Below are 12,864 nucleotides of genomic sequence, written 5' to 3'. Positions count from 1 at the left end.
ATATATATATATAAACTGTACCGTCGTTAACGCTGGTCCTCCGACATACAGCCAGTTCACATTTTACTTCAACATCATTTCTTGATGAAAACATGCATCAGGAAGTAAGTGTTTTAATGATTTGGTAAATGTCATAATGTCCTCTGGAACCATACAGAAGTTACCGGTGAACTGGAAGTAAAAAACAGTAACTTAACAAGCAGATGTCTGTCATCCGGAGGACGGTTGTCGACCTTCTAACTAATAGGGTGTACCCACTGATACATAGTCCTGGGAAAAAGATGTGACTTCCAAGTTCTTTGAGTCCAACCAAACACCAGTTGCAAAAGACTTTATTTAAGGTTTGAAAAATGGCACACAATCCAAACTGGAAAAATACTTGGAAAGAACGCTGCGACTCTGAAGCTCACTCGAAAAAAATTCGGCTTTGTCAATCGCAGTTTTCGCCCGAGGTGAATTAAGGTAAATGTGGTTACCATCCGGACGTGTTTTAAAAACGGATGTGCTTGGCCATGATTAGTCCGAGTAGCTGTCATAAATGTAGCACACAAAGAATAAACTAATAAGCTACCAAACTTCACCAGATCTTGCTGAAAATATATCTTAAGGAAGCTCAAATGCGGTTAGTAATATACTTACCTGTTTACAGAAGCGGAGGAACTCTATTGTATAGGTACGGCCATAGAAGCAACATGTACAGAACGCCCATGAACGCCTGAAAACATATGTAATGTTGGTTGAGCAAAGTAACCTGACCCAGTAAGTATGAAATTATAATGACGTAGGCAGATCAAATAAGTTTAGTAAGCAACACCAAGATGAACGATTATAGAAACAGGTTGCTTCTGGAAGAAGTGTTAGAGCCTAAGGGCATTTCTTACAGCTCAATTTTAGACTCTGCAACCAAACGTCTTGAAACACACGAAGATATACGGCCAGATTTGAACAGTCAAATCATAAATCTAAGTTGTTTTCTGATCAGCGAACGGGACCTTGTAAACACTGGCGTTCTTTTCTTCGATGCGCGGATTTAATTGGTGCAGCCAAAGAGGAAAGTGCGACAAAAAAAGAGGGGTTTAAAGTGTTGAGCTCATTCTAGGAATGTTCAAATACCAACAAGTTTACTGCTCAAACTCATCAAAGTAACCAGTACCTGTAGCGACCAAAGTGCAATTCGCGATATTACAATATTGCTCCCTGAGCATGAGGAGCGACGTCTTACAACTATAAGCCTTCGCATAAGGGACTCCTATTGAAAAAGCCTGAAGAATTTTTGAGGATCACGTTTGCAGCTCTTTCCAACTTATTTCTTAAAGAATAGCATTCAGGTGTCTAATATGTTGCGCCGATACAACCTTTTCATCCCCATGTTCGTGTCTAAGGCGAGCGCTTCGCCAAAATAATCGCCGGCATCCAAGGTACACACCGTAAACAACAGCTAATCAGCAACTGATCACACGCTGATTGAAGCACATTTCTTATATTATTGGGACCAAGTTAACACAAAAAGTTCAATGCTGAAATACCAGCCAGTCACGACAATGAGCCAAGTTGGTTTCACCGGGTGGCAAAGGGCCTCCGGTGACTGAGCTTTACCATTCTACCAAACCCTAAGTCAATGACCCAATAGTTATCAGCCCTTTCTTGATCATTACCGGATTAGACAAAAAATGAGAGACCAGGTTCAACGGATGTGTCACCCCTAAAGGGTTTAAATAATGCAGTTTTATCACCAAAATGGTAAATCGGTTGCTGGATTCAGGTTACCAATAATACGTGGATATTTGTACCAGTTGCATGTTTGTAGATGTTGGTACGTGGACACGCGTTAAGATCGGGTAGACTATAGTGTCAGTTTAGACCGCAGATCTCAACTCAATTCAAACATCTTAAAACCTCTATAGATGTGGTCCACAACATTTCGTAACCTTTTATACTTAAATGTTTGTTGTTTTTCAAATACCTGTTGAATACCTGGTAACTTCATTTGGAACCATGCGCTGGGTTGCTTGCTAAAGTTTGGCAGATTGTAAATTCAGTCTCTCACAATTACACAATTGTCACCAAGATGACATTTGCTGAAACCGGAAAATGAGTGAGATTCGGCACTACGAAGGTTTTGTTTTCAGCTTCTTGTTCTGGTTTCTTTAAGACAAACAACATGAGTCGAAAGTGGATTAGGTGAGACCGTGGTTGGTCAACTGACGGATCCAGTGACGATGGTCCACACTTTTATGTGATGTCCACTGCCTGATAATTCAGACATGCTAAAGAGCGTTGCAGTCGCATAAAAGATGTAACTATCACAGATATCGAACAGAGTAAATCTAACACACTTAAGATAATCATTAACCGGCGTAGGAAAAGGCATGTAGCCTGATAGCAGTAGTCTCGACCACTGCAGTCGTCCCGTTTCGCGCTACTCAGAGTAGCTTAAACGTCATTTCGTGCATTATTCTAAATAAGTGACTGGTGTCAACCAGGTGTTACACTACGGCCATAACGTCTCTGGTTTTCGCGCGGAATCTTTGAAGGATACGCATATTCGTACGCAGTGGCGAAAATAGTCTGGTGTATGTTGCGTGTAGACTGGCAAGCTGACTTTCATAACCGGGTTAATGAAGCGTTTGTTTGAGAATTAGGCGGACAGGTGGATGCGAGGAATTTTCCGCCCACAGTGCTATGCAACCCGCATTTAAGTAGGTCAAGTCGTCATTCGTTTTCAAAAGACAGAGTTTCGTAAACTGTCTTCATTCTGGAAACTAGAACTTCCAATTTTTGTCTTAATTGTGTACCTATTGGAACTCACACTGAACACTTTTTCCCACACATCGTTTCCAACAGAAGCCAACGCGTTTTCTAGGATATCAACAAAGCATGTTTTCATTGTCCTCAGCGTAAGACGAGCTAGCCTTTTTTGAATGCGAATTGTCGGTCATCCCTAGAAGTATTTAATTTTAAGCGAAGTTCCTTGGGTCACACAGGATAGGGTAATAAGGATAATCGTATTTGAAAGAGTACGAACCTGAGCTTGATATTTGCATATAGTCACTATAAATGTCCGGTGAATTCAGTGGTGACTTGACTCAAACTAACATATCAAGGTTAAAAACGTCCCTTGTTCATGTATGTAAGCAGATATACCTAATGTCTTACTAAGTCCTGTCTTATTAAAACGCAAACATAGAACCCATTAAAAGTTTTCATCTAGATTTTGAAAATGACTGGAATAGATACCAGACCATTTGGGAAAAGAGAATCTGTTGCAAGTTACTGCTCGGTCACTCAAAACATTAATATGAGAACTCGCCTGGTGTTGATCCCATTTCTACGCAACACGCTGTGAGTTCAAAACAATAGTATAAAACGCAGAACGACTCAGAAGAATGATACTAAACCTTCACCAACGTGAAACCTTCTTGAAGCCAGAATGTTTTGCCTCTATTTTCTACATATGAGAACACATGTATAATTATCGAGTACATATATCACGGTCTATGAACAGTATGTAGAGCAAATAGACCCTGGTGTGCAAGAAAAAAACGCGCCGAAGACTTTGTGCCATATAACCAGCTTGAGGATACACCTTCCGACGCACAGGCTAACAAATTCATGCGTATGGGAATGACCTACTGTGACTTGGCCAAGCGCAGTATAATTAAGGAGAGCTTAAGAACAAAAAACTTGGGTCGATAATGAACACCATAGCACAGTGACTCTATTTCAAGTGGACGGCTCTGACCACGGATAACGCGGTTGTGCACAAGAAAAGAGCACTCATTTGAAGTTTTAATGTTGACAAATCAGATAGTTCGGACAAAAATCGCGATCTACTGATGATGCTGGGCTATGGAGTACGGATGAACACTGGTATTACAGCAAACAATAGTCAAGTGAAGTTTGGTGCAAGCTAGGAACAGTAAAGGCCTTCGCCCTAAACTAGAACCGCAAATTCAAAGATCGGTGGTGCAAACAGCGTACCTCAGAGTGTCAAGGTGAAACAAAACTGACAGGGTCAGTTGTATCCTCTGAATCGATTGCATTGAAGGCACAGTTAGGTCTTTTTGTCCTACGCTAAAGACAACACGAAGAAACATCAAGATACATTACCCAAAGAACTGGTATTCTGAATTAGCTTTATAACATGATTGCTGAAGAGGTCGTTCTTTTAGTAATACTGAAACTAGTCAGTTGTGTTTCAGGTGGACTCAGAACAGTTCATCAATATGACCGTGCGTCAACAGCCTGAATCCGCTGTTTCCACAGAGTTGACTAACTACTCCTGTCAAAATTTGAAATAGAATATCTTCGCTTGTCGGTAATCCCAGTTAACAGAACCACAACCGCTTGTTCGAAACAACACTATTTTGATGATGCACTTTCCGCTCGAAAAGATTCCTCTCAAAGCATATTCTGTCATTTGCTATTATAGAAGCGTGTTCGGGGCAGTATATTAGTTGTAGTAAGTAGCAAAATTATTTGTCTCAGTAGATATTGCGTTTATCTGATTCATCCGTGAATTAGTAAAGAGACATCAAAAACACAGAGTAGGCAGATTCTCCCTAAGTTCGGTTCAAGAATACTTCAATTAAATAATGATCACCTGCCACTAAGCTTCAGACCAGATGTATCAAATTTGTCCGATTCCTTCCATAGACAAACGGAGACTTGATAAAGTCAGTGAAGCGTGTCCATTGACATAGGTTAAGGTTGTTCTTCCAGAGTCGACTGTCACATTTCCTGTTTGCTTGGAATGGCATTTTGCAACACCATTTACGGTTGATTAATTGTTATGATCTGGTTTATTTCAGTAAATTCAGACGGTTCCCATTAGTCCCAAAGTTAGCTGCGGTACGTCTGACTGCGAGATATAAAGTCAATACGGTGCAGAAGCATCCGTTGAAAGTAGCCCTAGAAATAGTTGTTATTCAATAATCGGCTACCGGTTAAGTTTGGAATACTTCACAAACCCTGTTGTCAACAGTACGCTACCAAGATGGTGTCTGCCTTTTCAAGATACACGGTTGTAGAAATGGCCGCACTATGGCAAAAGACGTACTTGAGGAACCATCTCACTTCGAAAGGTTACATTGTATTCCATCTCTCATACCGCAGCAGAACTCAGCTGACTGTTTTTGTCCATAATTGACAAGTTAGGACTTGATGACGAATCAGGATCAGTGAAGCAGCAAAACAACTGATGAGCCATGTTTTATGCGTACCAAAATAAGCTATCGTTGACGAATGTTCGCGAAAGACGCCACGACTTGATGATGTGAAATAAAAGCAGATGCAAGCAGATACAGTCTCTGCGCTTCCTTGGCTGGGGTCTTGCATGATCATCTTCCACTTGGTTAGAGTCTCTACAGGACATAGCATATAACGGACCTCAGCAGTGAGTGGGCTACACTACTTAACCGGGCTCCCAAGCTGACATCTAGGTGCCGTTGTGAGCCAGACTTGTCCTGAGTAATTATGGCAAGAAGTTCCAGTCTGATCTGGTTGACGGCATTTTGATCCAACATAATTCACAAATGTATTCTTCTCGCTGTTACATTTGTTAATTCATGATCTCCCTGCCTGTGCATAATAATACCTGTATAAAGAAATTTAATCAAGCACAAGATCCTCTGGATGCAGTTAAAAACAACGAAAACGACTGGCAGCTACGCGTGTATGTCTCTAATAACTTCACTGTGTGCTATATAAAAAAAGACGCATTAAAAAATTAGAAGAGAAAACCTCCCATCATTATAACTTACGGTAGCTCCTTTCCACGAATTTCCGCCATAATGCAACTCTCACCTCCCAAGTATTCATAACATAGACTGAGGAAACTGTAGATGACAAACGCTGAAAAGATGAAGGGTAAGGAGGCAAATTATGCAAGTTGACACCCACTAAAAATCCGACTTAAGCATAAGCTTTAGAATCAGTGTAACCCCTTAAAAGTGAGCACACCCACGTATGAAATAATCTCTGTCTAATCCTCCCTTGATTTCAATTTCATTAGTCCTCTCCATTGACATTAGTCAAGTTGACTAGTTTTGCGTAAATTTTCTTAATTTTAAAAACAACAAATGGTTTCTTTTGTTGGTACGGTTGTGCTTGTAAGCTGTGAATCAGGCATGAGTAAAACAACTCTGGGTGTTGATTCACCTCAACGGTGTAAAGAAATTTGGTAATTCCAAGCAATGTTTCCTTTTCATAAAGGAAACTACTCACAAGGTTGCTGAAAACTCTTCGAAAGCCCACGACCGGTTTTGCCCTTCTTGGGGCTCATCAGGTAGGTGCAGTCCCCGAGTTCCTGTCAGCCTTATGTTCTACTTGAACCCAAATTGGACTGTTTTAGAGAAATACACTCATTTGCAAGTCAATTGAGTTTTCACGAGAGACTCAATTGAAGCTCTCGTTTATGATATTCTACAACTGAATGTGCTGCACACTGGCCTCCTCATGTTTCAGTAACCTTGTGAGTAGTTTCCTTTATGAAAATATACTGCGATATCTCGAATATCGTGCCAACTGAAACAATTATAGAATATCGTAAACAAGAGATTCAGTTGAGTCTATCGTGAAAACCAAATAAATTTGCAAATGAGTGTATTTTTGGAAGAAGGTTTCCTTTTGTTAGTAAAACCAAGGTATACCGAAAATCAAAGCAGTGCTGTACATCTCCTTCATTCACAAATCCCCAAAGATATTCGAACCCGCGACCTCTGAGCTACTGGTTGGAAAACAGGCGATCCAACTCTGAGCTACTGATAAGTATTGTAGCAAGGTTGTACTCAAACAGAATAAGAGCCATCTAAATCCCCCTGAAGAGTCTTCAGACACGGACCGCAAAGAATTCCTAATAAGGACGAAATAGTAGTATAGTGCTTCTCAATTCTTGAACATAAATTAACTACAGTCACAGGACGGAATATCCACTGCTCAATGTTCACTCGCTGGCTACAAGAAGAGTAAATTAGGGCTACCATGTAATTTGGGCGAATGGGTCAATCGCCCATAAATCATGAAGTGACCAATGTAATAGCCTATTGCATTTATTATTACTTTGATCCATAGAAACTTGTTCCTGTAAATTTCGTGTTTCTCACCAGAAATTAGACTCGTCGGAAGGCGATTTCACAAGAACTCACGGGTTCTTTGTTCAGTGTGCTTTATGTATCTGCCAATTTTTATATTTGTAGAGAAGCTTTGTAAATTTCCAATACACCTCGTTTGTCTCCGCATGTCGATTGACTACTCAGTGCACACAATGAATCGACAAATCATCATAAAGCTTTCCATCAAATTGGTTACCTTTTGATAAAACCCTGTTTTCTTTTCCGTCACCTGATATGTATAGATTTGCTCTAAGTGACATGCTTAATATCAGGGATACAACGAATTGAGGAAAACGATGTCGAGATATTTGGAATGCTTAATACTGCTCGGTCTTTGAGCTTCAAGTGACTGGCTTGGAAACTGAGTCTATTCTATAAGATTCACCACCACCACCACCACCAACGACAGCATGACATCAGTGTTCAACACCAATGCTTCACTGCCGTACAACCATGATTTATTTGAAAGCCTTATTGTAAAGAAAAGAGTAGAGGTGGACGGGGGAGGGACTTAGTGCTAGCTTACCACAATCATTCCGAGGTGGCTACTCCTCCAGACATTCACTCAGGCAATCTGGATAGAAAGTGACAACAGGAACGCCACTGACATCGGTTGGCAGCCATATCTTGTAGTGTCTCCAACCAGGCACAGTGAGGATCACGCGGTCCCCAATTCTATAAGATTTGGATTTGTCCAACACGGCGACCTCTATGTTTTTGCTTACAAACAACATCAAGGAGGAACCATCATTTGTTGCACACGATGTGTTGTCACCCAGTTGTAACAAGCGCAAATGAGTTATACAGAGAACGACACAGAAAACTCTTGGCTGTTGGTCAAATTACTTACAAAGCTGATGCGTCACGGTCGGTGGTTATCAAGGTCTGAGTTTCTCACTTTGTCTCATTCGTAGATGTGTACATGCATTGGGTTCATGCTCTGTAACCCAGAGATCTACCAGGCTCTCATTTGCCAGGAAAATCCGATTCAGGAGAGTGACCACCTCTACCAGGTGCACCCAGGTATAAGTTATTGTTTTAGCCTTCATAGTTATCCTTTCCGACTATTTAGTAGACCTATTACGGGTGATGAGCATAGTCAATACTGTCCACCCAGAATCCATACCTAACCCACAGCTATTTCCTCACATTTTCCTTCCAATCGAATACAGGTATTTAATAAATAAAGTTAGAGCGTTAACTGGAAGGAAAATGTTCTTTTAATTGTTTTATGGATACTAATTTAAGTTGCTTTGCCCACATCTGTTTTGTCGGAAGTAGAAGGATGTCCTGTAACGTGTTTACGCGATAGGAAAAGCTTGTCCTCTGTTCCTATCGATCGCGTCCGCTCAAACGCAGAGAGTGGGTGGAACGAGGGACTTTTCTATTGGGCGAAGCTGCTATCGAACGAGAGACAGAATGCGGATAATAAATCCAATACGACCGCATATGAATGGACACACCTTATTCCGAGAATACCCTTGCAACTGATAGCCAAAGTTGTGACAAAAATAATCAGAATGAAGTAATCACACACTAGCTTTTTCCAAAAACATGTGGTTACAGCGAGAGCTGCTGAGTGAACAAATAACCTTTAATAGAAGAGTTATTCACTGTTTCGGAACAAATTAAATAGCCTTTGAGAAGGTTCTACACTAACAATTACAGATCTTACGCAACTTTGAACAATAGTCCAGTTAGTGATAATGCATATTTATTGTGCTTACGAAACTGTCATCAAAAAGAAGAATATGAGAATAAAGAGAATATTGCTAGCTCAATTTGTTCGTTTTCTGAGCTTGGCGAAATTAGCCCGGTAACTGACCGGGAAAGTGTAAGTTGAATCACACCAGTCAGCCACATCTGTTGTCATATTCTGATCTGTCCCTCCAGTGCATCGACTACAGCTGGGTTCAATCAGTGCTCATGACCACCACTTCCAAGCATGTCATTTGAGTAGTCCGATGCCCACCATAAACCTGACCCCCAACCCCTGTTCCAGCAATATATAGTTGCAGCATATTCAGCATGGCGGAGTAGATTTTGTTCGCCGTTCTTGAACTGTTTTTCTTACTGACCATCACGCCTTAACAAAGAACCTAAAGTCCGCGTCAGTACTTCATTTCGTTTCGCTCTTTTATTCCACTTTCAATTGCTATATGAAATGATTGCATCGCACCTGGCCTCTATCGACGAAACTAAGCTTGTTCGTCTTACCAGCGGCAGTATCCCTCAACAATAACCACAGATGACCTAGCACTGTAGAAGTTTTGAGAGCTGATGACAAATCGGCATCCATTTGCACCTACAACCGTCTACAGTGCGCATATAGTTGTTTCACGCATGTTATGCGACTCGTGCAAGAACCACCTCGTTTACAAATTGTCACCGCGATTTCGTGTTGATCCAGAATGTATACAAACCATTGAGACAAGGTTACGCCACATAACCGAAAAAGCTGCCGTCTACCACGGCCAAGAACTCAAACCGGGGAGGGACTATAATGATATTCTATGGGGTAAATAAAATCTAGTCAGAAAATTAAGGTGCACGACACCTAAAGCTATTGGGAAATGTATCAGAAAAATGAAGCAATTTAGTGAAGTGGGCGACACTGAAATCATCACGTACTTTAGTGCCATTTAAACGCTAATCCTTCAGCTCTTCGTGTAGATCAGAGATTTTCCAGGGAACATTATAGTCAACGCAAACAGGGCAGGCACCCAAAATGTCAATCATGTACATGCAGAATACTGGAAACGGCCCTAGTTGAACAACCTATGGCAACATCTTAACCATATATTTTGTGATAAACTTCTATGGTTGAAGTCCTCTGTAGCAGACTTAGGTGATTCGATGAAGTAATTATTGCAAAAGAGAAAGAAAACAACGAACCTACCTTCGTAGCAGTCCCGGACAGAATCAAAGTATACATAGTAGTCTTCGTGCTTTAGGAACAGTAAACTAATCCACGACTCGAACGCATAAATAGGAACATAGAACAGGATACGCACAACCCAACGTTGCTCGTTCGGACAGGTATAGTGCCTCAAATGCAAGTAAATCTTTGAAAGGGTAAAAAGGCACAAAAATGTTGTATAGACATCATATGCATAGTATTATCATAATCAATTTTACTAAAGCTAAAAGTAGAACTGGTAAACATCATGTACATTGCTTTTCTGGGAAGCGAAAGTGTCGAAGACGCTACTAAACTAAAAGGTTTCAAAGTTCATAACGAGCGAAACACTGATACAGCCGATAAAAAATTGTGTTCAGGGAAGGAGTTAACATGGGAATCCACTTAAGTTTAGCCGAGTCTGTTGAGAAATTCCGTTGAATCGCCCGCTAGCACCATCTCAATTTGAAAGTCAGCGTTCATCTGAATCTACATCTCGTAAAATGTTCAGTAAGAAACAAGATTGATTGAAATTCGAGAAGGTAAGCAATTCAGTGAGCCACAAACTTGGCGAAACTGGTTATACGAAGTACCGTATTGTATACCGACCTCATAAATCCATAAATATCTGGTGTTTCGGTCAGAAACGAATAGTAGAGTTTCACTGGAGAAATGCGCTCTGCTGCAAGATCCTTCCCATAATACTAACCTCCAGTTCATAAGCTACAAAAGTGCGGCAATATGCGTAATCAATCGTTAAAAAGAAACCACATGAATAGGCTACCAAAATTATGACTACTCAAAGAACAGCTCACGACTATCTTCAAAGCAGCCTCAGAGTATTCTGATTCCTGTTGGATTTTATCACTATGAGTTTATTTTTCTCTTGCAACACCTACGAGTTCGTGCCTCAGTAACCGGCACCAGAAATGTGTGTTTCAAGGTTGAAATGCCCCGCTAATCATGCTGGATTTGAAATGAGTATTACTAGCAAAACCGAGGTCATAAACATTTTAACCTGCTTCTGGTTCACTTCTGGGTTGGGACAAACTCGATGGTAGACATCGTAACTGCCCCTCGTCTTTACTTTAAAAGCAATGAGAGCATCATATGCATCACACTGCCGGACGTACATTCCCCAAAGCTAATATACTAAAATATAAGACTCGTCTGAAGTGGTTCAGAAGGACAAGACTCGTAGTTGCCAAAATAATCGGTTGCTGTCACCACTAAAAACCATTCCGTGTTTTAACTTGTTTTGCCAATCGCGGATTATCTTTGGAAAAGCGATGACTGACTGGTCACATTCCTGAGGGTGGAAGCGTTATCGAGTACATTACTTTGATACCATTTCACAGACTGTATTATCCATGTTCCCACCGTTTTCGCCCAAGTTGAGCACTCGTGGGCACAGATGACAACTGCAAGTTGAACGGGGATGGTCGGGAATGGTCAGCACAATTGTTCGGAATTCGCAAAACCATGTGGTTAGTTGACAGGTGTGTACACTATTCATCTAATCGGTGGTATGCTCCATCTCGAATTTTATTGTATTGGAAGCTTGTCCGTGCATTAAGCTCCAGTGCAACGCGGGCACCTGTTCCTTCGCATGACTTGTGAAGGTGGTTTGTGGTCCGTCTCATTGTAACGAAAAGCAACCATGCTTTGTTATGTCCAGCTTTTATCTCACTAGCACATTACTTTTCGGCTTTATTGTCATTTGGCCTCTGCCCTTGTCTGATTCAAAGCAAAGCCAGTCTAAGAGCAAATCTCTATGCAATAATTTCTTCGTACTAGCTATAATAACATATTTGCTTATATTTTGGGTGCACATAGAAATCACTTTTATAGATTTAGTGGATGCGCCGAGGTCTAAAACTTGAATGAGAACAAAATACTGACAAGTTGTTGAAACGGGCAACCCCGCATATTGTCGTCGGACTGGTGTATTTTAGGAAGGATGTAGAAATAATCAGCAATATAATCATCTTTTAGCTAAGGTCAGTGAACATTATTCAAGGATATTTGAAAGGCAAAGTTAGACAAACTCTCTGTAATTGGAGAGTTTTTTCTTTGAACACTTGTCCCTGATTCCCCACTTCCAACCCTAAACTAAATCTCTACGGAGGAAATCCCACAGGTGGAGGATCAATTCGGTTGCACGTCACTTTTCATGATTGTATGTAAAGTTGACAGTGTGCAACTGAAAAGTGCAGCCTGGATGCAACTTCACACTTTCCAAGAAGGATCATCCTAATAGCTAGCACATGCAACAGCCAGAATAACTCCTCTTGATGTATGTCATTCACCTGCATCCACGTGAATAGTGTTCGGATAATTCTCCACAGCGTTCAAGATAGGGGGCAAAGTATGAGAGGCATTAACGGATACAGAAAATATTTCTAACCATTTTTGAGATGCCCGTTAATAAATTGGGAATGTTTGTGATATTTTTAGTCCACTGGGTATATTTCCTGTGAGAACCAGTCATACAGGTATCTTAAAGTGTGCATGCTCCTATACAAACTGTGGAGGTACTAACGGACGAAACTTCATCGGACGTGCATATTGATCGGGCTAACATTGTCAAACACCTTCGCGGCTTACAGGTACACACTTCACCTGGTGGGATGGCGTTACACCACTGCTTCTGCGCCATTGCGCTGAACCACTTAGCTATCCTCTGGCTAAACTGTTCGCTAGTTCTCTGGAAGAAGGGTTGGTACCAGAGAATTGGAAATGCGGGATAATAGCCCCCATATTCAAAGGAGGTATCAGAACGTGTGCATCTAACTACAGACCTGTCACTCTTCTCCCAGTAATATCAAAAGTAATGGAACGAATTATAGCAGA

At 41.0% G+C, this 12,864-nt stretch overlaps 1 protein-coding gene across 1 annotated transcript in view; it reads right to left on the bottom strand.

Annotated features, from left to right (window-relative positions):
* T265_08900 (hypothetical protein) overlaps window positions 1–12,864 on the bottom strand; it is a gene marked incomplete at both ends in the record, with an annotated part of 41,775 nt that overhangs the window by 19,721 nt on the left and 9,190 nt on the right. Inside the window, 3 exons of the mRNA XM_009174828.1 lie at window positions 640–715; window positions 5,763–5,853; window positions 10,012–10,177. Coding sequence (XP_009173092.1) covers window positions 640–715; window positions 5,763–5,853; window positions 10,012–10,177 — 333 coding nt within the window. The remainder of the gene's footprint in view (window positions 1–639; window positions 716–5,762; window positions 5,854–10,011; window positions 10,178–12,864) is intronic.

Source organism: Opisthorchis viverrini (assembly GCF_000715545.1).
Source record: "Opisthorchis viverrini unplaced genomic scaffold opera_v5_244, whole genome shotgun sequence".
In the NCBI taxonomy this organism is placed as follows: Eukaryota; Metazoa; Platyhelminthes; class Trematoda; order Opisthorchiida; family Opisthorchiidae; genus Opisthorchis; species Opisthorchis viverrini.
Note: the sequence above shows the minus strand (reverse complement) of the source record. Positions and strands in the feature narration are given on the sequence as shown.